We start from the raw sequence: 27,695 nt of genomic DNA on the forward strand, positions 1-27,695 counted from the left end.
GGGGGGGGGGGGGGGGGGGGGGGGGGAATTTAAATGCATTTGGACCACATTTTTTAATATTAAAAATGCAGTTGGCTTTGTAAAATTATTTGGAAAATATTTCACTATTATTTGAAAATAAGCCCCTGTTGGACTCCATTATTCGAAATTATAATGAGAGGAATATTAATTTTTTTGAGAATGTGTGAATAAAAATGAACGAATTTTTTTCTAAATTTATGCGTAATATTATTTTCTTGGAGAATATATGGTTATTAAGAAGAGAAAAAAATGAATTTTAGTTTAATGGAGGTCAAATAGGAGCTTATTGAATTTGTAGAACTGAACACGCTAGTATAATACAGTTAAATACATTGAAATAAAATACTGAAAAGATAATACATAAATTTACATGTGTATATAAAATATTCAAATTATCATCAATAATTAGCAAATAATTAATAAAAATATTGTGGGCCTGTTTGGGAGGGATTTTTTACTCCAAAAAATTGATTTTTTGACTGTTATTGTACTATTTCAGTAGTAATTTTTGACTTCTTCTCTTACAGGTGGACCCCACTTTTCTTCTAACGGTCAAAAAATCAATTCTCAAAATCCCTCCCAAACGGGGCATGTATATAACTAGTTTGCTCTTATGATTCATTATAGATTTTATAAATTAGAGTGGTAGTACGTGGACCCTGTCAAAGTCGTTTTGCACATTATTACAAGTAATTTTAACTATGTTTTTTTACCTTGGTTTGTTAATAATTAAAGTCCCCACAGAAGAGTGTCGCTTGACACAATGTGACACCAGTGCTTGATTATGGTACCTTTCTTTAGTTTAAGGTCAACAATAATCCAAAGTACCATCATTTTTGCTAGTGACAACATGATTATGATTTTTATTCCACTTCGGAAACCCTTTTTTACTCAATCAACAAAAAAATAATAATAATAATAATAAATAAATAAATAATGAAGAACCTCTACAAGATGGTATAGTAAATAAATATATGGTTAATGTAAGGCCTATTGAAAAATTCGACGGACTTGATTAATCATCATTTGTTGTTCATATTGGATCGCTATATTTTGTATAATTTTATAATAGTTCTGAAGTCTTAAAAGTTGAATTAACTAAATTCCATTTTTCAAACTCTATCTTAGAGTATTCATTCACCCAAAATTGATATGCTTTTGTTTCCATTTTTTTATAAGCGAGCATTGACCTTTTCCAACTGTTCAATGCCCCCCCGCCCAGTACTTCTTAAATTTCAAATAGTATTCAAAATTCTCTCTTTCCAATCGACACCACACAATTATCACTTATTTAACAACAAGTATAATAATACACGTGGTTTGATTTGCACATAGGTAAGAAACAACCATATGTGTTCCATGTTGTCTCACCACATGCAGTGGTGGAGCTAGCAACTAGTGAGCCATGGCGATCGAGTATTGGCTCGTCGATTTTTTTCTCATAGATGTCGAGTGGCCTCCCTAACTTAGATGTATCCGTCCTTGCTTATATGAACTCCACATGTATTATGATAGAACCTCTTACAATTGGGATCACGATGCAAATTGTTAAATGGGAGCTAGTTTGAAGAACATTTCATTTTTTAGTAGAAGGAAATCGACAAGCTGGAATGCGAAATGCACAAAATTGAGCATGTGTGGATAACAAATATCACGATCGTTCATACATTTATTTACTGATAAATTGAGATATTTACCATAAGTTAAGTACTGATGTTCAGTAGATTATTTATATATATATATGTTATGTGTTTGCCTGTGCTTTCACCACGTTCTATTTACTTTGTGTGGAGTAAAATCTACACCACATCCGCGGGGGAAGGGACCGTCTCTTGCACATGCAGCAGCCATTCCATTAATCCTCTTAGAACAAAGACAAAATTTCATCCATCTCTATCTGTCTATTTTCCTGGCTCTCCAGAATTGGTTCACTGGATATTATTCGATCTACCTATCTGCAGATAAACAAATCCAGCCCTTGGATTTTCACAAGGTCATCCCCTTCGATTCTTTCTTTCTTTCTTACTCTGAATATATTCATGGCTTCAATTACTACACCAAAAATCTTGCAAGACCATAAAAACAGTGGAAATGATGATAATGGCTACGAAGTAATTAGCCGGCAAGACATTCAGGCCGCCATAGCCAAAACAGTTGAGCTTAGAACACTTCATGCTGCTCTAATGCAGGGTAATAGCCCCGCTAAACTCCGGCTCCCCACGGTCGCTTCCCCGGTTTTTCCTAATTTCACTGCCCAAGATTACCCTGTCTTCACCCCTGTGAGTATTGCTTTTCTTCCTCTATTTGTGTTTCTGGACGAGATTAGATACTTTGATGGATGAGATCTTCAGTTCTACTCTTTTATTTTTTTTATTTTTTATGTACTTCTGTTCACATAGGCATCCTGCAGTTATACTTTTCTAGATCTGTTACTTTCATAGTCATAGTCTATCTATTAATAATAATAAAGAAATAAAGCTTTGTTTCCAATAAATTTGAGTCGACCATTGACAATGTGAATTGTTATCAGACCTATAAAGACGAACCATTACCAGCATATCAGCAAATTCAATTTGAACAGCCAAATTGTGCTGAAAGTTGGGATAAGTATGCCTTGGAGTTGGATCACGGTGGAGGTTTTGATGAAACCATCTTGTCCGATTACAAAACCACGAGTGAATCTTTAAGGAACGAGTTGTTGTCCGATTTGATCGACTCAGAACAACACGTATGTCCAGCTGAAGACCAAATTTCTGTCGGAGGTTCTTTTGCCAACGATGTTACCGTTCTTACAGCATCTCCAGGAACTGTTTACTGCAAGACCAGGAGGAAAAGTATGGGAGACCTTAAATCAATATCATCTTGCAATAAGTGTAAACCTGCCTTAATAAGTATAGTGACAGAAGGGGCTACCAAGAATGGCAAGAAATCAAATATCACCGACTCACGCCCTTCCTCGCATTCACAACAAAGAAACAAAGGGCTGCTGCATTTTTCTAGGTTGTTTCCGAGGCGAAAGAAGAAGAACGAGGATGAAAACTCATCACTAAATCGGACACAGTCCGATGAAGTTTCTCGAATTGTTAACAACTTGGGAACCATATCAACTGAGGCATTGAAGAAAGAGTTAATGGAAGCAAATGAGAGCAAAGATGCGGCCTTAATCAAAGTCGAGGAGACTAAAACGTCGTTGAGAGAACTAAGCCAGAAGTTGGAATACTTGGAGACTTATTGTGAAGAACTGAAAAATACATTAAGACAAGAAAAGAATTCACATGCTGCTGATAATCTTGAAAATCATCCAATTAGGAAATCAGTGGATGGTGATGCAGAAAAATTGATCATGTTTGAGAGCTTTTTGCAGATTGTATCAGAATCAAGATTCTCAGTCACACAATTGTGCAAGACTCTCCTGTCCCAGATCACACCAAATTTAGTAACCAACCCTGTGCAGCCCTCTCAGGCGAGATCAAATCTAGCGAACGAACCTGTTCTGTCCTCCGTAGGGAGCCCAACAAGATCTCGAGTTGACAGCACCACAGTCGATAATTTGAACTTGCTACTACAACCATATAAACTTTTCTTGGATTCAAAGTACACAAGGGCAGTTCAATACCATTTGGAAGCGATCATAAACCAATCATTCTATCAAGATTTTGAGAATCATATTTTCCAGCGAAACGGCTCCCCAAAGCTCTTAGATCCTCAACAAGATCGTCAAGCACAACTTCAATCATTTCTTGCGCTGAAAAATCTAAGCTGGAATGAAGTTCTAAGAAAAGGGACAAAATGTTACAGTGAAGAATTCAGCGAATTCTGTGATCAGAAAATGAGTTGCATTATTACAAAACTTGGATGGACGATACCATGGCCTGAACAGCTTCTTCAGGCATTTTTCGATGCTGCAAAATGCATTTGGTTGCTCCATTTGCTTGCGTTTTCATTCAATCCGCCATTGGGAATTCTACGGGTTGACGAAAATAGACCGTTTGATCCTCATTACATGGAGGACATTTTCCCAGACAAGCAGAGCTTAGAGGGTCCAAGGAGGGTCAAGATCATGGTAATGCCTGGCTTTTATGTGCATGATGATAAAGTTCTCAAATGTAAGATTCTTTGCAGATATAAATCTGTATCAGTAGTGAATAACTAGTTGGTATTAACTAGAAGTCTAGATGACTTTTCTACTTAATTTCCAAGAGTGTATTTTATTTAGATTGTAACTTCCATTAAAACCATATATATACATTGCCGTTGTTTGGCATATATTGAAATCGAATTTTTAGTAGAGGGTTGAAAAGTTATGACTTCTATGAAATGTGAGTTACTATTAACATCTATTTGAGAAAATTAAAGAAAAATTAGAAAAATGGGGATTTGAATAGTTTAGTGTAAATTTTACGTTAACTAACTATGAAATAAATAGACAGAACTCAAATTACTTATCTTAAAAAGATTTGAACATTTTGAATTGTCATCATACCAACCCCAATCCAATTATACTTGATAGGGTTGCTTTATCATGTCAACTACATAGGATTGACTCGACTAGGTGAAATTAACTCGAAAATTTATTTTATTTTTTATTTGTTTCATTCACTAATATGTAGTCTGTTTGGGAGTGATTTTTTGGCCAAAAAATTGATTTTTTGACCGTTATTTTACTATTACGACCATTATATTTGACTTCTTCTCTCACAGGTGAACTCTACTTTTCTCCTAACGATCAAAAAAATTAGTTCTCAAAATCGCTCTCAAAGCACTCGATAAGGGGCTCATCATGGGTGGATTTACTTTACGAGATGATTTGAATTCGTGTATTAAGAAAGCAAGCAATGCTCATAGTGAAAAAGACTTTAGTTCCAGTAATAACAGCAATAACAGTACTGAAGAAGGGCAGAAGAAGAGTGAGCTATTTGAAGATCAAGAAATTGTTTCCCGGCAACATTTCAACATGCCAAAAGTGAGGTCCGTCTCCCTCCGTCCCTCTCTCTCTCATACACAAATTTATTTTTTTACTTAATCTGTAATTTGAGAGTACAACTGATGAAGCAAGGAGTCCAAGCTTTGGACGAAGTTAATGATAAGAAATGCATACTTTCACGTTTTTGATATTTTTTTTCGAGAAAGTGAAATGGTACTCTTTTATTTTTTCCTTAAATCTGAGATGATGAGATTACAAATAATAACAAAGCATAATGTAGAAGGCTTTGGGGAAATTAATGATAACAAATGCATATTTTCATGTTATTTTGTTTTAATGTTTGTTCAAGAAATTGGAAAACTGTATAACATAGTTGTTGGAGCAAGAAGTACAACATTTTACGCATTGCATAGGTATATATACATGTGTGCTTGATTTGGGGGTGGCCTTTTCTTTTATTTCTTTAATATTATTATTATTATTATTATTATTATTTTTTTGTGTCTAATGAAAGTGACTGCATTATCAAGGTCAACTGGTAAAGCTTGAAGTACAATATTTTTTTGTGCGTGTTTGCTTAATGCTTGGAATATTGAAAATAGTTTGGAGGATACAGATGGGTTCACTTTGTATCTGTGTGGATTTTATCAAATGTCTTCCCTAAGCTCGACATTTCCCTTGATTTTTTTTAATAAATAGACTGTGATTAAGGTAGGCGCAAATAGGATTGTTTCAAACCTAAGGCTACAGGGAATGTCAGGTCGCTCTTAATATTGTTGCTGCTCCATGTTTTTGCAAAGTAATATGCTTTAGCAACTCCAGCCAGGTACCTATGCTTCTGCTTGCCGTAAGTTCTGTACCGAAATGATGTCTAAAGTGGTCCAATACTACAATGAATGGCGTATTGATGCTCGTCTTTGTTGAGTCATATACTGGCTATGTTGTCTATCATCTGTTTGACCATCTACTTTTGATGTATTTCCTCTTTTCTGATTCATTAATGTAGAGGTACAGGGATATTCTTTTTATTCAGTCCCATAAATATGTATTTCGCGGTGTAGAAATTTCCTTATGAATCTTAGTATTGAGTATGCAAGTAGAGACGTAATTGTAGGCAATATAGCTTGAACATTAGCTTTTAACTTTTAAGAGTCTTAGTTATGATAAAATTGGTTGCAATAATTATTGGTGTATGTCACACATCGACAACAATGAAACGTGTGGTTTAGATGAAAATTAGAATCTTACATATTTTGATAAAAGTTGATGGAATGTGTGGTTGAAAAGTTGTTAGCCCCATGAAATGTGTGGTTAAATTAATAATTCATTTTAATTCAATTTTGTAGCTGAATGAAACAGGGGCTAACCCTTATTCTAAACAAATTTGGGTTTGCGGTTGGTGTATATCATACAGAAAAGAAAGGGACTAAAGCTAAAAGTTGTGTGAATGGTAGTAAAAGTGTCTTGAGGAGTTAGCCATCTTGTTTTCCGTAATAGATTTAATATTTTTTACTTTATTCTGGAATAGAATTCCTTTAAGAGAAGCTGCAGATATAATGACATCCTTGGGGGATATATATAGCCCACATCTTATCGGTAAATTTGTAGGCAGGGGTAATTTATTGAACTTTAATCATTTGTTGCTGTTTACTCAGTTTCTCAATCTCTTCTCTTCTTATTTTTTCGCATTATCATGTTCATTCATCTTAAAGAGTGAATTTGTTCGAAGGTTGACCTAGATAACATGGACAAGAAAGAATTTCTGAAAGTGCTGAATCTGGATTTTGACTACTGCATATTAGAGGAAGGCGAAATACTTTACATCCCTCTGAAATGGTGGCATCATGGGCGGTCTCTCGCTACGAGTTTTTCAGTCAGCTTTTGGTGGAGCTGACACGGGAAATTCACAAGGTTCTTTCATTTTCTTGTACACAGGATAAATTGCTAAACATTTGCCAACATCCTTATACAAAGGAGCAATTTTTGGTTTTATCTGATTATATAATTGGATTTAGTGATGTACTCTGCTGGCAGTTTTGTGCAGACTTGCCTGCCTAAATAGAGAATTTATTTCATAGCTAATAATGTATTTATTTTACGTTCAAAAACTCATTTGGCAAAAAATAAATAAAAAAAACAAAACTGTGTCACTTCACTTTACTCCAATAATTGAGAATCGAGTCCATGTCCAAAATTAAGGCAGAGTCTCATATCAATCCTTTGATGGCTTCTAGAAACTACACATAGAATTGAATATAAATTCAACCTAGTGGAACGGAACAGAGGAGATACATTCACAATTAGAATGGAAAACTTGTACTTTTTGCCCCTGATCTATTATTTCAATAAAAATTAGTGTCTAACCTTTAAAAGGTAGTAAGTTGGCAATTGATCTTTCATTGTAGTTACATTATGAGTGTCTAAATTTTCGTAAAAAAATTGTCATGTCATCGTTAAGGAGCAAGTCTCAATTGAAATTCTAGACTAATCTAGATTGACATGCAAAATCTAGCTTCTATGTAAGAAGGTGATGTGATGATTTTATAGATTTTGGTAGTTTAAAGATTGTATAATCATCTAGCTGGAACATGATTTTGGGGGCCTTTCTTGATGATCGTCTCTACAAGTGTATGTTAAAACTATGTAAAGACTACGAAGCGTTGGAGCAAGTTTAAGGCATGTTTCGACATTACCAACATCTAGTATAAAAAAGATCCAGGATCAATTTGTTCATTAAGCTAAGAAATCAAATCGCTACTAAAATAATATATAAAATACTATATCAAAGACCAAAAGTTGACTTTTCCCTATTAGAATCGCTAGAACTTTCCAACTGATTAATACAGAGGAACCATTTTCATAACATTTTTGTCTCTTTTCTTCTTTCTTCTTCCTCCTGAAGTGAAAAGTATGGAGCGAAGAAAAGAAAATGTTTTGCTTTTTCCATTCATGGCAAAATCTCATATTATACCCTTTTTGGCCTTAGCTCAACAGTTAGAACGAAAGGGCTATACCATAACCTTTGTCAATACATCTATCAATATCAAGAAACTGCAAAAATTCCTTCCTTCAAATTCCTCCATTCGCCTCCTTGAAATCCCCTTCAACGCCGCTGAACACGGCCTTCCCCCGGAGGCTGAGAACTCGGATTCCCTTCCTTACAAACTCGTCCTCCGCATCCTCGAAGCCAGTTCTTGTCTTGAGCAACCGTTTAGGAAACTACTTGCTGATCTTGTAGAGGGAAATGGAGGTGGAGAGAAGCCGGTTTGTGTTGTAGCAGATTTTATTTTTGATTGGACGGCTCATGTGGCGCATGAATTTGGAGTATTTCATGCAATCTTTAGCTGTACTGGTGGATATGGGATGGCATGTTACTATTCCATGTGGCTGAATTTACCTCATAAACACACAGAAAGTCAAGAATTTATGCTGCCTGATTTTCCTGAAGCTGGAAAATTTCATGTAACTCAGCTATCACCTGCTTTATTAGTTGCACAAGAAGATGATCCTTTTACAACTTTCCAAAGGAAGAATCTTCCAAATTGGTCGAAATCTGATGGAATTCTGTTCAACACATTCGAAGAGATAGACAAGAGAGGATTGACATACTTTCGACGAAAACTAGGTATACCTGTTTTGGCGGTTGGGCCAATACTATTATCAGAATATGACAGATCAAGAATTGGCCGAAAACCAGCTATTAGTCCAGCATCATGCATCGAATGGCTAAACAAAAAGCAACCAAATTCAGTTCTATTCATATCATTTGGATCCCAGAACACAATCTCCGCATCCCAAATGCTGCAATTGGCAAAGGCCCTGGATTCAAGTCGAACGAATTTCATATGGGTTGTTAGGCCACCATTAGGACATGACATGGATGCAGATTTCGTACCACAAGACTGGCTACCAGAAGGATTTGTGCAGCATATTGAGGATCAAGAAATGGGACTAATAGTTGAAAAATGGGGACCCCAGATGGAGATTTTGTCCCATAAATCTACTGCAGCATTTTTAAGTAATTGTGGATGGAATTCAGTTCTTGAATCACTTAAAAATGGTGTCCCATTAATTGGTTGGCCAATGGCTGCTGAGCAATATTACAATGCAAAGGTTTTGGTTGAAGAGGCTGGGGTTTGTGTGGAGGTTGCAAGGGGGACATGCTTTGAGGTAAGACAAGAAGAAATAATGGAAAAAATAGAGTTGGTTATGGGAGATAATTACAAGTCAAAGGAGATTAAAAGAAAAGCTTGCGAGATTAAAGAATTAATTAAAGATGCCACAAGAGATGAGGAAAGTTACAAGGGTTCTTCTGTGAAAGCCATGGAGGAATTATTTATTTCTGCATCATTGAGTAAGGAGAAGACTGATGTTTAGACACAATTATTTCTCCATTAGATGAAAAGGTCTTTTTCTTTTTTTGAGCAAATAATATGTATTGGTTTTCACTTTTATAGTCGAGAGGCATGATTTGTACGTTGATATTGTACAGAATAATGAATACCATTTTTATTTGTTTTTTCTTCAAATTTTCTGTTCAATGTTATTGAGTGTGATGGACTCGACACATGTGAGTGAGAGGGGACATCATTATGTACCCATAGAACATCCCTTATTTTATTTCTCATTAGATTCAGGTGGGACTGGCACATGTGAGGGGGACACTATTATGTACCCCTTTACGTACCCCAAGGATTTTTCATAAAATAAATTGCAACATCAGTTTGCAAAGCAGGGCCCTTATCTGTAGCATAGTTCATCAAGGAATGGCTTTTGTCCACGTCGCCGTGAGAAGTCGTGGACAGTGCACGTGATGTACAAAGTTTTACTTGAAAACACACATGAAGTCAAAATCATAAGTGAAAATGTCGGGTCGATCCATCATTTTTATTTCAGGCCTTATAAACCTATTAGCAGACCTATCTATTTTTTCATCTGGCTGACTCCATGGAACAAACTTTTTACTGAAAGTAACGCTTGTCCACAAGGAAGGTCTCCCAAAAAGGTTACCTGCTCTGCTCATATGCCATTATTACGAACATATTATTAAGTGAAGCTTACCCTCAAAATTGACTTGTAAGGAAAGCAGGTCCAACGCGATTATAAATTTACAAGGCAGACCTATCACAAGTGACGTGATATTTATAAGTAATTGTTACACACAATAATTCAGAGTTCAATGTGCTATGCGCTTGAGTTTGAGACTTGAGAGATCGAATTTACACTTGTCTGGTGGGAATTAGAATCAGATTTTTAGTAAAAATTTGATAAAAGTTAATGAAGAGCATGATTGAAAAACTGTGGGGAAAATTGTAGCCGAGATACCAAACCTTTCGTTTATTAGTAGATTTTGCCCAAACCTTTAGTTTGTGCCACTGGAGGTACCAAATCTTTCAAAAATCCTCACCCAAAGTCCAAATGGATGGAAACCGTCCGTTTGACCGTTAGTTGACCAATAAAATTAAACATTGACCAATTTTTGACTAATTGAAAAGGGTAAAAAAGTAAAAGTACTTAACTCTATAATAAAACAATTAAAATATATAACTAGAACAAAAAAAATAAAATACTATTCATTTCCTTCTTCACCCTACCCCACCCCCACGCTACCCCCACCACATCCAAACCATATTGTAAACTATAAAATGTAAACTATTCTCTTCCTCCTTCCAATACACGAGTGAGTGCGNCCCTTTTGTTCTTACTACAGAAGTTGATCCTGTAAATTGTAACAACAGCAAAAGTTAGAATTTTATTAATCATTTTAGTGTTCGAAAAAATAGAACACTAATTATACTAGTATCACAAAATTGCTTTACAAAACAAATCCTCAAGCTCACGTAGAACATAGTTTTCTTACTTTTCTTTGGTTGAAACACCTCATTTAAAAACTTAAATATGCATACAGATGATCAAATGAAGCAGTTCATTTACCTGTACAGATTGACAATCTCGAGTTGTAACTAAGCATCGCATGGAGAGCCTAAAATAGCCAAACTCGAGGCAAAATACCATCAAAAATGGCAACATATGATCGTCAGTGGTGCAATGACGACGCCGAGAGATAATAATGGGAATTAGAGGCATCTCGGCGTCACCCCATTGCACCACAGAAAACCATGTTGCAGAAAACTTAATGCCTACAACTGAAGGCCTGCCACACTTTAAATAGAGCTTTGTAATGTGTAGTTGTCCATTCTTTCATTGATACGATAAGATTTGTTTTAGAGATTGAAGGGCATTTCCACCAGCTTTAAAGGAATCTGCATAATTTTTTGCTTACTCCACGATTCTCCAATCTTTCTAGAGAATGTGATTCCTTTTACACAATTAAAAAAAAGATAAAAAAAAAAGAGTGGTTTTCAATTGTTTGCTTGTCCTCATCAAGTTTTCCTAAGTCAGGAATAAACACGCACAATATGTTAAACATGTACTTTGTGTATAGGCTGCTACTCGTCCGAGCAAGATAGGAAAAATAGACAAATCAGAATGACTCGTATGTCATGTTGTCCGAGCCTTTTCTTGAATTCCCAAATAAATAGACAAGCCCAAGTAAGTAAATATAATCCTAAATTCTCACAGCTTAATTATTACTAAGAATTATGCTTAAAAACTCGTTACAACTTGGGCGCGCTAGATAGAACCTGACTAGATAGGTCAAGCAAATGTGTAGTTTTCATTAATCATATCCAGTCCTATCGGGCACCAAACATGCATTTTGAGAAAATTAGATATATTTCTAGCCCTACGCTAGATCAGCACGCTCTATTTTGGTTGCTATGGATCTATACTTCTGGTTGCTTTGAATCTTGACAATGAACCGAAAGGAGGGACGAAAAAGATCCATATAGCCAATCCCAAAAAATTGGAAACAATACTACTTGTCGTATGCTAAACGATGTTCTATATACCCTTGTTCAAAGATCGCCTACTAATTCTACAAAGGGGAATTTTCAAAAAAGTCACAAAATTAACAAGGTTCCCAAAAGTTGTCATTTTCACTTTATGTGAGCAAAAATATCACTTTTTTGTGTGAAATGTCCAAATTACCCTTAATGACACATTTTCATTAGCATTTAATGCTTGATTTGAAAGAATTGATTATATTTATGTGATGATTTATTTTATATATAAAAAATATGGATAAATGTGTATTATATTGATTAATATGAATTTGTGTTAATAAAAAAGGGTAAAAGAAATTTAAAATGAAATATAAACAAATATATCTTCTTCTTCCCTTACAAACCCTAATTTTTCTCATCTTTTTCATTTCATTGATCAAGAAGATTTTTCTCTTACATTCATAATCCATTTTGAGAGGTTAGTTATTAGAAAATATTTACATTTTACTTCTACAGTTTACTATTTTGTAAATATTTAATACAACCTGGACATATTTACTTAAAATTTTTGAAACTATTATTCATTGATTTTTTTTTTAAATCCTTCACAAATATGATTATCACTATCAAGGTTTTGAGTACTTTCTTCCATTCAAACCAAATAATGTTTTCATTAAATGTCTCTTCAATAACAAGGTCAATCTGACATTTTTCATCTAGCTCAATACTAATTATCACACTTAATGTGTTGTGCTGAAGAATATGTTCTACCCACTGTCATCTGCTTCTCGACATTTTCGACGGTTCAACTGTCGAATTTGACATTTACAAACTGTCGGGTTAGACGTTTGAAATGTCGAACCCGACATTTACACACTGTCGGGATATATAGTTTTACTGTCAAATTGAACACTTAAAAATGATGAAAAGCCTTGATTTGACCTTTTACTATTGTACGGATTTACGTATTATATAGTGCCACTTTCATGCTATTAAACGCCAACACATTGATTCTGTAGAATTTTTATCGTTGCAATCCCATCATTTGAGGTATGAATAATCATTTGAGTTTCATCATGTCGCATGGGAAAAGTTTGTTCATGCGGATGACGAATAGAAGTGAATAGGGGACAAAACTACTTACATTCTGGTTCCGACAAGTAATATCGTAACCGTACTTTTGTTAATGTTGAAGGACAAACTTGATATTCTTAATCCCCGTACTCAAATTGAATTGAAGTTCAAGGTCGTTAACTTGAATATACCTCCGACTGAAATACGCAACAATGAAAACTTATTTTCATCACATCTCAAATTGAATTTGAAAGACAATTAGTGTGATGCTTTTAAAGTCTAAGTGCGCTTGTATCACTCACACTTGGTCTATCATTTATGAAAATTGTGTACATTAAATCATGTGTACCATTTCATCTTGATTGAAACATGGTACGCACAATATTTTAATGCAAACAAAGAACTGCTCATTATGTTTTGCAAGAAAACGATGTCCAGTGATATCACCATGATTCATGAACGTTTTCGATTGAAACAAATCATAATATTCAATTCAATCATGTTTATTTTTAATTGAATACCAGTTTTAATCGATAAATCAAATGAGTTTCGAAAGCAAGAAAGTTATAAAATGCACCAAAAATCATTTTTATGTACACAACCTTGCTCAAGTATCGAACATGATGTAACCATTATTTTGTACTGTAGAGTAGCTCCATGACCCTATTTAAAAAATAATCTACTATTCTTTACTATTTACTATTCATTACTATAAACATTTTCTGTATGAAACAAAAACAATTTCCTCTGCCAACATCACATAAATAAAACCAACTAATATAAAATTATATACATAAATAGAAAACAAAATATTTTTCCATGCAGTTGCCACAGTCATCAAAAGTAGACCGTTGTGAAGGTTGCTCTTTCTTTGACAACGAAATCGATTGGTTTCATCTCCAATTATAGCAAGAATGTGTGCAATAAAATTTTGACGATCATTCAAGTCATGAGTATGAGTCTGCTCATATGTCATCATACATTGGTGAAATTAGTATTCCGAGATAAAGCACGTAGAAAACAATGTGAAGAAATGTAATAACGTTCACCTTATGTGCAAAAACAATCTGATCATAGTACATAATATAACTCAATTGATTCATGCAATCTATCATAATCTGAATTCAAACAAGCAACTTCCACAAAAATAGATTTGAATTGCATGTGATCCAAAAATTATGAAGAATGAATCGTGACGGTGGTGGTATTATTATACAAATAAAAACGTGAAACACAAAAATATAACCACATATGGAAATCAGTCACATGTGAGACGTTTGGATGAAAAAAATCTAACCACATACGGACAAATCAATCAAAAAAAAATCATGAGATCATAGTATTTCATATATATTTATGTAAAACACTCGTGCAATGTTAGAATGAATCAAAGTTTGACTTGTGGAACTGAGCGGAGGGAAGGACTGAACTGTCGTTCTCGACAGTTCATCTGTCGACTGTTTCATCTATCGAGAATTACCGAGGCTAACTGTCGAAACAGACAGTTAGGCGCGATGGCATTTCTCTACATTAGTGAACTGTCGACAGATGAACTATCGGGAAATCTACTTTTCACCTCTAAGCAAATAGGTATTATTGAAACTTATTTCACTCCATATTCGAGCATAACAAAACATTAAAACCACAGGTATGCTGTCAACTATCTAACAAGAGTTCAACCCAAATACGGGTACCTCTCACAACAAATGGATTCCAAGTAATAGTAATGTTATTTTCACATCACACAAGTACCAAAAATATTGAAACATTCAAAATACTTGAAATTTGGACTTTGAAAGCAAAGGAAGAGGATAAATATTGAATTGGAACCCTAAATAATTTTTTCCCTCAACATTAGTGTTGGCACGTGTTACGTGTGCATATATGCATCACTAATAGAAGATGTATAAAAAAAGAGAAAATTAAAATTTATGGTATGAAATTGCAGAAAGTTGGGGAAAAACATTTCTAATCATAACACAACCAAAAAATTATTCAAAATGTCCAAAAAAATTACTGAATATCAAAAGGATTTTTACCTCTTTCTAATCCAAGCCCCAGCTCTTATTTTAAACCAAGCAAAAAGCTCCATTTTTCGCATCTCATAAACCCTTTACAGATAAAAATATCACAAAAACTGAGTAAAAAAAAAAAAAAATTTCTCTCTTGGATTGAAACCCGTAATGAGAGAAATGAGAGAGAGAGTGAGTGAGTGAGTGAGTGAGAGAGAGAGTTAGAGTTGTTTGAATGACAGAAATAAAATTCATCTATTTTTTTTTCCAACTTTTCATCTATGACATTGACAAGATTTTTGTACAATTTCTTCTATTGGATCAAATCTCATTTAATTAGGACATGTATGGAATTTGAAATTATTTTCAAGGGCAAATATGTCTTAAACTGACATTCTTGCAATGTTTAAAAAAAGTGACATTTTTGTAAATATCTTGAGAAAAATTGACATTCTGTGCAATTTCCTCTTCTTAACAAATTTACTCAATAAAAATGCACAAAAAAGAAAATAAAAAATCAAGAAATAGAGAATTAATACAAAATTACAAGAAGGGATTAATACCCAGAAAGAACTAACTAATCAAGGTTTACTTCCTGCAAAATTCGTAGAATCAGATTTATTCCCTCTTTTTTCTCTACTTTTCAAGAAAGGCCACTGCTTATTCTGTGTAGGATTTGAAGAACTTGGTGGGCGTTTCCTTAAGCCATTCATTTCCACTGCTTTTGCAGGCTCTTTCATTGATCCACTCTTGCCTCCATTAACAGAACATGAAGTAAAAGAAATTAACAATTTTCTTGACAGACTTTGAACACTGCCACTGGGATCATTGAGGACCCATGAAGGCGAAACACGCACAGCATAAAATTTATGAAAATGCACAAAAAGAAACCCTATCAGAACAACCCTATCAGAACTAGTGTTCTGTGACTGTTTTTCATACTGATTGAGAAACTAAGATATTGAAATGGAGATGGCAGAAAATGGAGGACTTGAATATGTTTATACGAGGATTGAGAAAAGGTTATGCATACTGCTTGTTGGTTGTTCCTCGTGCTATAGACTGATAAAACATGTGTTTTGTATAGTATACAAACTCTAATTATAGACAAATTAGCGGGCCAATATTGATTCAATAGTGTCAAACTTGGCTCTGGATCTGCGGGTAGGAAAGTTTGTTCTAGTCTAATTTGACTAGATATAGTTATTTACAGATTTTATTAAAGTTTATCATAAACTTACAAAATAAGAAGAACAAGTGAATGTGACATTAATTTGAGGATAAATTAAGCTAACAATAATTTAGGTATATCATCATATGGAGAATGCGTAGCAAGAAGTTATAGATCATTGAGACTCTTGTTGATTACAGCAAGTCATTAAATTAGTCTGAAGAATGATATATCGAAACTAATATATGGCACTATCTAGTTACTTAGAATCTAATATTTAAAATTATTTTCGTTCTTAATATCGCACATGATTATCTAATTTTCTTTATCAAATATGTCATCTTAATCGAACAATACTGTATCTGAAAATCCCTTGTTTTTATCAAAGCTGCTTAACATGTGATGCTGATTTGACTAAATTGATTTCTCTCTTCAAAATAATCCATAAAGATTAAGTAAGAACATGGAGTCATGTGACCTTATTATATATAAGCCATCTTCTTAAGTTTGCTTGTCACACTGTCTCCTCATTTTATAGTACTTGGAATCGTTTAATAATTGCAAATATGAAGCAACTACAGCCAGGTTTTAGCTGGGTAAGTTCTTTTGGGATTTGTGCATAGAATCTTGGATTGTTACGATAAATTTGTGTTTTGCAAATGTGGTAATTTTTGTCATGTTTTATAAAATTTCAGTGTGTTTATTTTAAATACTTTCTCGATTTAAAATAATTTTCTTTCCATGTTTTTACTTGTATACATCAAGTGCATGTTCATTAAGCAGTAATAGATTGCACTAGATAGATTCCCAAAATTGTAACTTCTTTTCATACGTATTACTGTAACGTATCATCTAATCGTTCTTACCAATCATGCCATAACGTGTTTATATACATATTCAGCACTTTGAACAAAATAATAAGAAGATTAAGTAGATTTCCTTCACCCACAAGTATAAAGCATGGGAGAATTAGGTCGTGTTTGATTCACCCAATTCCATGGTTTCCACCCAAAATGTAGTGTTTGATTCACAAGATTTTCCATGAAATTGATTTCTAGCTTTTATTGAAAGTTGTATTATTCCTCAATTTGTTGGAATATGGTGAGAATTGGAATTCTCGGCTAATGTAGTGATTTTTATTTTTTTTTTCATTTTTTTTAGGCAACGGAAACCAATTCTAAAAATTATTGTAAAAAAATATTTCTCTTTCATTGATAATTTTCATATAAAACAAAATCAAACGAACACTAAAAAATAGATGATTTTCTTGAATTATTTATTATTATTATTATTATTATTTTGCTTTTTGACGATGGAAACCAATGTCATACCCAATACCAGTAAATTCTATCATTTTAATTGACAATTTTCATGCAAAACAAAGTCAAACGAACATAGAAAAACACTTTTACTTCAACATTTTTCACGTGAAAAATTATACTAATCAAACACAATAATTTACAATTCCTAGAAAAACAATTCTAAGCAATTTAATTCCCTGGAATTCGTTTTCCACCCAATTCAATTCCATCTTTGCAATCAAACGGACCCTTAAATTCAATAAAAGAGACCTAATAAATATTTATCGCCTTTTGGGTCATAATAATTATGTGAATTCGACGCAATAACAAATCAAAATATAAATATCTCAATATCTCTAGACAGCCCAACAGTAAGAAAAATATAGTACATTATAAACTGTATGCCTCTGTGCAAAAAAAAAAAAAAAAAAAAAGGGGGGGGAAGGGAAAGGGAAAAATTTTGACTGCAACGGCAAAAAACCGAAATAAGGGCTGTTTATGTACAAATACATTCTTCCTAGGAGGAACAAGAGAGCATGCGCACACCTGGACGATAAGCCCATGCTGGGGGCAAGCGTGCATATTTTTCCATTCCTGGTTGCTCGTCGTATGGACTTTCTATAACCTTCAGCAGCCTGCGAACCTCTTCATAATCACCTTGCTCAGCTGCATCAATGGCACTCTGACATAAATAGTTCCTAAGGATGTATTTGGGATTTACAGAGTTCATTGATATCTTCCTCTCCTTGTCCGAAATGTCACTAGAAGAAAGCTGCGGAAGCAAAAAAGAACCCGTCAGGCTAATGAATTTCAAACTCCAGGAGTTTAGAATGAAAATGAGCTCCGTGAAGTCGCACTTGGAAATCGTGTTCATAGTGACTCATCGATCATGATAGCTTCAATTTCACACATGGTGACAGTTTTCTTAAACTAATTCAACAAGGGAAGGAACATGAATATATAAAGTGTGGCTCAATTTTACCGTACTAAAAGAAGTAATCAGAAAAGCTAAGACTTCAAAAATCTTTCAAGCAATAGACTTGATAATTCACCCATGGCCAGTACATAATCTATTCTTAGATTGTTGAGTCGAGTGCAATGTTACTCAACTGGAATTGGACCTACTTGTCAACTAAAATTGAAATTGTGGATCTGCAGATCAGCTGGTCACTGTTGAGTATATAAGCTGTGCCATGCCCCCATTCCCATTACGCACATTGCAGTCACATAAAAAAGGGCAAACCCAAGAAAGAAGTGTCCAGAAGACAATTTTCATGTTTACCGAATATTCCTATCAGCCACAATTAATCTAAAATACATCTCTAAATCTCAACAATGGATAAAGAAATTTATCAGAGTCCTTGTTGAAGAAACTATTTCTGCCAGAACTGTCAGTTTTGGATGACTGGATGGCTATGGTTGCAAGGACATGAAAATTTATCTAAGACAGGAAAGCTATATAAAAAATCAAAGAATGCTTACTAATGATCAAACACTAAGCAAAATGCAAGGATTTTTTAAAATTTAAAATATTAGAAACTTCTGAACCGCGAAATGTGAAGTTCAGATAATTGAGAAAAGGAAACGCACTGAATACACCATGAAGCAACATAAGGATAGGGATGCAAACTCGCTAAAGACATTTGAGTGTCTAAATAGTAGAACAACACAATGCAAGTTATAGCATAAATGTCATGTTCCTGCAGATGGTTACTCCTCTATTTACCATATCCATATCCTCAGCAGGAAGCTAGATATGCATGCATTGATCAGCAAGAAAAGGAAAAGGGGACTACTAAATTTATTCCATACTGCAGATCATTAATGATCACATTTTCAGAAACTTTCCTGATTAAATGCAAGTGCCCTAAAAATTTAGCCCTCGAGGTACCAAAAATGATCAAGTAACAAGTCATGAAATGACCTGATGACTAAATATTTCAGATGTATGATTTTAGTTAGTGCTGGAAAATTCTAAATAGCAAGAAATTCTAGAGTTTGGGTTAACAATTAATTCTCAACAGAGTTTTGAAAATGGAAGACAAGTACTTATGCTTTAAACATCACGTAGCAGTTCTTGTTTCAACTCATCAAAATCATCTAAATTTGGACAATAAAACCTGAAAGATTAGAATGCGCTTAAGATATTGTGAATGCTTCGACATTTTGCTTCAATGAGCTAGCATTAATCTGTGTCTGCTTCTTTTTTTATATTGTGCGACCGAATATTAAATAAATAAAAACTCCATTTTCAAGTAGACAATGTCCTGGACATTTTATTATGAGCACACACACTTCGAATACCATGAATTGTAAAAACTTTATGAATGTGATCATACGTTCTTTCCATCGGAACAATAGGGTCGTTATGCTCATTACTAAATTGGTTGAAGAGATGAAATATAACCAAGGTATATCTTTTTGATCAGATGTTGAATAGATTATCAAAAGAAGAATTAGGGAGTCTCAAAACATGATACGATACCTCCTGTATGTAGGACTGCACCCAGCTGGTCCATGCATCTTTGCGCTCCTTACCGATATCCAATAGAACCGCCTTCAGTGGAATCAATAGTTCATCTTCTGGAATGGTAGGATCAACTTTGATATTGGAAAGCAAACGAAAGAAATTTGTGTAGTCAACTTTATCGACAGCCATGTTTTTAAGTAGATCGCCGATCAACTGCTTATTGTACTTTTGTAAACCAAGTTTTCTGGTCATTATGGCTTGATATTCATCCATAAATTTGGTTCCATATCTAACAAATCGAGAAGATAATTCATCAAAAAAAAATCAAATTTGGAAAGAAATCGTATAAAGGGTTAATCCATGAAAATACCTCTCCATGGCATAGTTAGCCTCCTTGTCATTTATCAGCTTAGCAGCAGAAAGAGTTGTGGTGAATTGTGCAATGTTCCATAAGCCAATATCGGGTTGATTTGCAAAGCAATACCTTCTACCAGGAAGATCTGTAGTATTAGGAGTGTAGCTGGGATCGAAAGCGTCCAAGAAACCAAAAGGACCATAATCAATGGTGAGCCCCAATACACTCATGTTATCAGTGTTCAGCACTCCATGTGTGAAGCCAACACCCTGCCAGTGTGCCACTAAAGAAGCCGTAAGCTCAGCAACTCCTACTGCCCAAGCTGAAATTTTCCACATCGCATGACAGAAACATACAAATCAATGTGGTGAAATTACTATATATGCACATAAGACAGAAAATGAGAAAAGAACAAAGGAATTAGCCAATGGAGATGTAACAACTCATCAGCCTCCGTCTTGAAATTACAACAGTTGTCCATGATACCCATTTAACTAAAACAATTAGAGAGAGACGAGGATAATGCGATACGCATGGTCAAGAAATGTATCAAGATCAGATATGATCCACTTATGTCCACCAGTCAAACAACGCCAATAATGATGGATTCAGTTAATGGACTTAAAAAAAAAACAGGTAAAGATAATGTTCCAGGTTGTTCCACTTTTCCAAAGTGACGAGGAGAATGAATGATAGTAGTGAAAAAAAGTTAAGGCAAAGAGCTGATATGATCCACTTATAGACCATAGTCTCAACAATCTACATAGTAATGCATTTTTATACTTCGGTTCCAAAACAGATTATTTCTCTTGTGCATCACATACTTTAAATAACAAATTTACCTGCGTACTTGTTCGAAGTTAAATCCACAACTGAACCATCCCCCTCACCAGTGTTGAAAGATAGACTGTCGCTCTTACTAATGTTCTCCAAATGGGGGAAATGATGATGAATGGTGTAGTCGGCCAAAGTGCGAACAATGTCAAGATCCTCCTTCCCTCTAGATGTATGTATTTGGTATGAACCGAACCGGAGAAAGGATTGAGCAACTCTGCAAACAATTGCACCAGGCTCGTCCTTTGGATTGCCACTGCAGGCGAACAAACCCAAAGTTGTCAAATTTGAACCTAATAAGTTCATCGAAAAATCGTAGACCATTACACTAAGGCATAAAATATTCAAGTCACTTCAACACAATAATACTAGAGATGATCGCATATTTCTCAAGTCTCTATTGCCATATTTGTCTTCAATGGAATCAAATACTACATACTTTCCTCAAAAAGATCCATCCAACAAACTTTGCACCTCAGAATTTAGAACAATTTTAAAACCTTGAGAACATCTTATTTAGCTGAAAGATGACGAATGGTTGGAACTTGAAAGACAAGGTACAGTATCAAGTTGACCAACATATACAACACTGATTTAAGATACATACTCATAAAACATATCTCGAGTGACATATTTTCCAGTTGTAACCAGACAAAGTGCACGTGTAGTCGGGATTCCAAGACTATGCATTGCCTCACTGCAAAGGAATTCCCGGATGCTACTACGTAAGACTGCAAGACCATCAGCAAACCGGCTGTATGGGGTCTTTCCAGCACCCTTAAGCTGCAATTCCCACCTTTCAGACTTTGAATTCAGAACCTCTCCAAGAGTTATTGCCCTACCGTCACCTAACTGACCGGCCCACATTCCAAACTGATGTCCACCATAGCATTGCGCATAAGGCATCCTACAGAACACATCACAAAGAGTCAATGAAGGTTTGGCAGAACTGCTCATCAAGAAATGAACTAAGCAATGACACTTACATTCCAACCAACAGTGATGCACCAGAGAATATAAGCGGAAAATCAGGTCTTTCGAATCTGAAATAGAAGCAATCAGATAGGAATATGATAAGACTGTCAAAGAAGCTCATGTACAAAAGAAAATAACAGATAACTAAATAATCAAAACTGGTCGTATTTTGATCTTAGACAAAGAATGACAACTCACTCTTTAGAGTCCAAATCAAGTAACTCAAAAACTGAATGCGACCATGCAACAAGCTGAGGATCCTCCACCTCAACAGAAGGAGATACTCTTGTATAGCAAGCATGCAACACCTACAGTACATTTCGTGAGGATGCATTCAAAATGGAAAGTCGTTATTTACAGAATTAGTGGTAAAAACAAGTATTGATGAGCTAACAACATAAAAGCAGTGTTTCCAAAGAGATTGAGGAATGTGACATGGATTGAGGTTTTCATTCATTTTGAGTGTCTCCCGTCAAGGCCAACTTAACCAAAATGTTATAAGGGTTTAGTGGGCTATTTTAAACATGATCGAAAATTATAGAAGTAACAAAACCAATTTTAGTGCTACCCTCTCTCCCTTCCCCATCAATAATCTTGCACCTTTCAGTGGCAGACATTCTGATAAGGTAAGGTGAAAGATCTAATGTTTCTCAACTTCACTATTTTAGTGTTAGATATTATTTGTTGCTATCTCTGAGTAATTTTTTTTCTATCCTTTGGGTTTTCTTTACTTTCAAACCAAGATAACACACACAAAAATAGAGAAACAACTTCTTGTTAAATAATTATCATTTTGTAGATTTATTATTTGCTATTATTTGTATCTATATTATGTTTCTAGTTGCAAATTAGACTTCAAACTTATTTGAAAAGTTTTCTTGTCAGTTTATGGTATATTTGAGCATAATTTAGTTTAATTATTTTATCAATTTACATCAAGACTCACACTTCTCATAAAGGCAAAAGGCAAAGACCATGATGCTCAATATAGCCTTTCAAGGAACGTTCTTTTTGACATCATAAATGAACAGCATAATAAGATCAAGAAACTTGATATTCCTAAGAGATGAGGAATGATCTAATGAGTACCAATGCTGATTTGATGCTAAGCACCAATGTCATGGTTTATCAATCCAATTCAAATGGTGAGACCCACCATAAATTTTTCTACAAATTAATTGATATGTCATGTCTCATGTTCTTAGCATAAGATGAGAACCCATGCTCATTAGATCATTCCTCCCAAAATGTCACCATAAAATCGCCATAAAGCCAAGCTATTAAATGAACAGCATACTGAGTTTGATAAACTCGATATATCCAATAATAAATCTAGTGCAATGCTTAAAGTCGACATTTTAAATTAAAACATCATGTGTACTCTCTCAACAAAAATCTGTGTGTTTAAAGAACTCCATTTATTGTTTGTGTTTCACAATATTCTCCAATAATTACCTCCGAAACACCCCAAAATTACCACTATCACTTCATTAGTTTGAATGACTAAAATAACTCCTAAGATTGCTAATTTAGTGCATCAAAAAAACAAATAATAATAATAATAATAAATAAATAAAAACACCACAGAACAAGAATCACAAACGAGTTAAATTGAATCGAGAAAACAAACCTCTCGCGGAAGTAAATCGGTCATGGGGTCACCCGGCAGCTCTCGAACAAACGAGTGATCCCACTTCAACTCTTCCAGCTTTAATTTCACCTTATTATTGACACCATCACTCTCACTATCAAAATCATTATTCCTAATATCGTTATTATTTTCTATTTTCTGATTTTTTAAATCCTGAGAAATAGAATCGACGGCGGCAGAAGAATGGCCCTCCATTGAAATGATGAGAGAGGAGTGGCGTTTTCGTGACTTAAAGGTATTCAAAGGGTAGAAATGTAATTTGGAAATGGAAAAAGTGGGGCGGAGGAGGGCGGCCGGGGCTGTGGCTGTGAGAGAAGACGAGCAATGGTATAGAGAAAATGAAGGTGAACTGTGAGAAAGCATCTTAAGAAATACAATAGGCTTTGACTGACATTATATTTTCTCTCTCTCCATATAGGCGTGTATGTATATATTATTTTGGCAAACTATACCCCCGTTTGATATATATTAATGTAAAAATAAGAAAGAAAAATATAATCGTTACGAACTCTACATAAAAAATAGAAAGTCAAATGTGGTGATTTGATGTAATATATAACGATCATATTTTTCATTTTAATGTACAAATAATGGAAAACAAACGGCACTATATTGAAGAGTACGACAATTGAAGCACGAGATACATTCATTGGACTAAATATATTAAAAAATAAATTATTTAGATCTCTTCATCCTATGTTCTAAAATTTATTTTTTTTCTCAAACTTTTAGTTTAAACCATATATTCTCTTTATAAAATAATTTTTCACGTGAATACATGTCCGTGCTTAGTGGGAATTAAAATTAAAATTAAAATTAAAATTTTAGTCAAAATCAACAATTAATTTTATCTATATATATTTCATGGGATTTACAATTTTTCAATCACACATTTTATCAGTTTTTATTAAAATCTATTAAAAATCTGATTTTAATTTCCACCAAACAAGAACATAAATTTTTCTTTCTTTTTAACCGCAAATTCTCATTATTTGACAAAATCTATTATTCATTTAAGCGTTGGATGTATTGTTTTTATTGTTTATTGTTTAGATGAAAGAAGAATGATCACTGTTTCTAGTTAAAACTTCGTTCAATACGTTTCAAGTCTTTCGACTTATGTTACTATGTTTGATAATGCTAAAACTTAACTCGTATTTGGTCCCGATTTTTTAAATTTATTTCTCTTTAAGTTCATTTTTCATCACACATTTTATAATAGTCACATTTTTTTAATCAAAATTTCAACCACACATTTCATTAACTTATATAAAAATCTATTAAAAATATGATTTTTAACCAGATGAAAGAGGGACTTATGAAATACATAATTGAAAAGTTGATATAAATTATCAATCCATAAATGAAATTGGAATAAATATTAATTATTGACTTTAACTTCTAAACCAAACAAAGGCATAATTTTCAATCTTAATAGATAAATTGAAATTGGAACCAACTCAATTTGCAAAAATATAAGCCACAATTTTATTTATTATATATTTTTTTTGGATCTCGATAAAACTCTTAGACCCAATCAATCCGCTAATCTTATAACCCTATTTGATATAGATTAAAATCTGATAATAATCTTAATCAAAGTCCATAATTTATTTTGATCACAAATTTCATGGAACCAAAATTTTCGACAACACATTTTATTATTATTATTATTTTTTTTTTAATCAAAATCCACTAAAATCTAATCCACACCAAACAAATTGTAAAAGAATATAAAAATAACTATTATCCCCAAACAAATAGTTATCTTAATTCATTCGAAATTGAACAAAATTTCTTCCAGATGTAGATTTAAGTATTTAACGAAAATAAATAAATCCCAATTTCAAGAAATCATATCTTTATGTTTTTTTTTTTAACCAATCCGTGCAATCAATTTATATATTGATGGTAATTTAGCCACCGTTTGTGAAAAAATTATAAATAATTTAATTTATAAATAAATAAAAAATGATTAATGAACATGTTGATAGTACTTACAAATTAGCAAATTAAAGGCTTAGAAAAGTGTTTCCACAATAAATATAATAATAATAGACAATTGACTCTCAGTAGAAAGACTAAGCACTGTCTACTGAAACACAATGCATGCGAATTGATTGTAATATGTATAGGGTTAACTTGCCCATTCTTTTTCACAGCATATTTGACTAAGCCCTGAAAAGGATAAGCAAATACTAGCTTTTAAAAATAAGTAACTTTTTGTGATAATTTTTTTTTTCTTTCCCTAAAAAGTAACTTTTTAAAGAAAAGCCAAACATGTTTGCCTTAGTAACTTTTGAAAGGTTCAAACATGTTCGGCTAAGCCTATAAAAGAAAAGAACAATGCCCTACGTACAAGGCACTGTTCTACAGAGGGCTTACATGCCCCTCACTGTAGTTGCAGGTCAATCCCACCGACCTGCATTAAAAAGGAAAAAAAATAAAATAAAATTGTGCGGGCTCCGCCCTTGTGTCTGCCCTGACCGACCTCTGTAAATGCTCCCCTGTACGTGGAGCATCTCCCAAAAGAAAATACAGTCACAAATGCAATTTTTGCAAAACAAACAATATCAGTTTAAAAGTAATGACGATTATAAGCAAAGCCAAACATGCTCTCTGTCTTGACTAACATGAATCAACGCAGCTACTTGAAATTTGCACACTTCAATGCCTTAAATTCTTCGGATAATAAATAACTTAGGCTACCTTTTTATGGTTTGATTGATGGACACGTCTTAAATATCTTGTTTCCACAAGTTTCTTGTGGACTATAATCATAATTATATAAAGAAAGTCTGTGCCTGGATGGCTTGTGAATTCCTTGTGAAGTGGAAGCTATACGGAATTCTAGTATGGCGAATTCATTTTACTATTTCTAGCAACACTGCACAATAAATCTTTTAATCGTGGTGTGCAAATTGCCCACAACCAGGAAACAAATTGCTTCAGAACTCATGATAGTCTCACTGTGCTCTTTTGATACAGCTACAAGGTTTTGAAATGCTACTGATTAGCCTCGCTAAAGCCTTTTATACCTAGTAGTATATTCATCTTCAAAAGAAAGATTAAAATCTTCCCCTGGTTTCTTGTTTGTTTTACTGATTCAAGTGGAGCTTGGAAGAGTCCGTAAGCGGTTCAACAAAACCCATGTAATGGCATGATAGTTATTTTGTGTGCAAGAGCTGAATCACAATCCAATTCAGAGACTACTGACATGTTAGAAGTTGGGTGACTCGTATTTGACAAGAATCCCTGTATCTCAAATGCATGCATCTTATCTCATGCCATCATGGTGCCCTGTAATGGCCATGGCAAGAATTGCCATCCTTAATTAATCATAACTATGAACATACAAAGTGTATTTTCCTTGAAAAAATTTTCTAATTGAATTTGTGAATGAAGATAGGAAACCAAGGGGGAAAGGTACTGGTTCTATGAAACAGTATAATTAGATTTCAAAATTCTATTAATTGATTAGTCAGAATTTTCAATCTTGATTTAAATAGTCTTCATCTTCTAATTATTTGGTATTTTGGATATTTGAGATGGGGATGTTTGGACTCTCTGAGTTTACTGATGTACGCCTTTGCAATTCAATTAGGCACGAGTCCTGCATTGTTTGTTCGAATTTGGTAGGTGTTTGTTAAAATTGTATAATTATAATATAATATAAAATGTGACCTAATGATGAAATTTATTATTTATTTTATATAATTATAATATGTAATTTATGTGTTACTTTTATTGTATCTTTATTTATCATGGTAGTGCGTAACATGACTACAATGAGGAATCAACGTCGACTCCAACGAGAACGTTTAGGTTTATTTTGGACGGTGGTCATGCAAGCGATTGTTACATACAAATGAATGTTGCTACCATAATACACCGTTTACAATGCAGATGAAGGCGGTACTTGATTTTTTAACTTATAAATGATTTGTACATGATGCTTTTGTTATTTTCAATTTAGCCCTTGTTTGAGCCTCTCTTTTTTTTTTTTTTTTTTTTTTTTTTTTTTTTTTTTTTTTTTTTTTTTTAATAATATTTTTTAAAATT

The 27,695-nt window shown here is 33.8% G+C and overlaps 4 protein-coding genes across 8 annotated transcripts in view; 3 read left to right on the forward strand and 1 right to left on the reverse strand.

The window, feature by feature from the left end:
* Positions 1 to 1,817: 1,817 nt before the first annotated feature.
* LOC111400982 (IRK-interacting protein-like) lies at positions 1,818 to 7,022 on the forward strand. 5 transcript variants are annotated; one of them, XM_023028506.1, is made up of 5 exons: positions 1,818 to 2,300; positions 2,552 to 4,127; positions 4,723 to 4,989; positions 5,661 to 5,771; positions 6,675 to 7,022. In XM_023028506.1, the coding sequence occupies exons 1-3, from the start codon at positions 2,061 to 2,063 to the stop codon at positions 4,758 to 4,760; spliced, it is 1,854 nt and encodes a 617-aa protein (XP_022884274.1). In that variant the 5' UTR covers positions 1,818 to 2,060; the 3' UTR covers positions 4,761 to 4,989; positions 5,661 to 5,771; positions 6,675 to 7,022. The 5 variants fall into 5 exon arrangements, with proteins under 5 accessions (XP_022884274.1, XP_022884266.1, XP_022884282.1 ...); XM_023028498.1 differs by having other exon boundaries at positions 5,661 to 7,022; XM_023028514.1 differs by lacking the exon at positions 5,661 to 5,771 and having other exon boundaries at positions 4,723 to 4,984.
* A 101-nt stretch (positions 7,023 to 7,123) lies between these two features.
* Positions 7,124 to 9,459, forward strand: LOC111401007 (UDP-glycosyltransferase 92A1-like). The gene has a single exon (XM_023028536.1). It carries the CDS (start codon positions 7,856 to 7,858, stop codon positions 9,320 to 9,322), a length of 1,467 nt encoding a protein of 488 aa, XP_022884304.1. The 5' UTR covers positions 7,124 to 7,855; the 3' UTR covers positions 9,323 to 9,459.
* An 8,163-nt stretch (positions 9,460 to 17,622) lies between these two features.
* On the reverse strand, positions 17,623 to 24,028 carry LOC111401015 (UPF0061 protein azo1574-like). The gene is made up of 8 exons (XM_023028546.1): positions 23,613 to 24,028; positions 22,181 to 22,290; positions 21,994 to 22,050; positions 21,615 to 21,914; positions 21,016 to 21,263; positions 20,189 to 20,495; positions 19,834 to 20,107; positions 17,623 to 18,120 (listed from the first exon to the last, which is right to left on the reverse strand). Exons 1-8 carry the CDS (start codon positions 23,994 to 23,996, stop codon positions 17,866 to 17,868), a joined length of 1,935 nt encoding a protein of 644 aa, XP_022884314.1. The 5' UTR covers positions 23,997 to 24,028; the 3' UTR covers positions 17,623 to 17,865.
* Positions 24,029 to 25,979: 1,951 nt separating this feature from the next.
* Positions 25,980 to 27,695, forward strand: part of LOC111407344 (nucleolar complex protein 2 homolog) — a 5,720-nt gene continuing 4,004 nt past the window's right edge. The window contains exon 1 of the mRNA XM_023036769.1: positions 25,980 to 26,040. Coding sequence (XP_022892537.1) covers positions 25,980 to 26,040 — 61 coding nt within the window. The remainder of the gene's footprint in view (positions 26,041 to 27,695) is intronic.

The sequence above is a fragment of the Olea europaea genome, chromosome 1 (assembly GCF_002742605.1).
Source record: "Olea europaea var. sylvestris chromosome 1, O_europaea_v1, whole genome shotgun sequence".
Lineage (NCBI taxonomy): Eukaryota > Viridiplantae > Streptophyta > Magnoliopsida > Lamiales > Oleaceae > Olea > Olea europaea.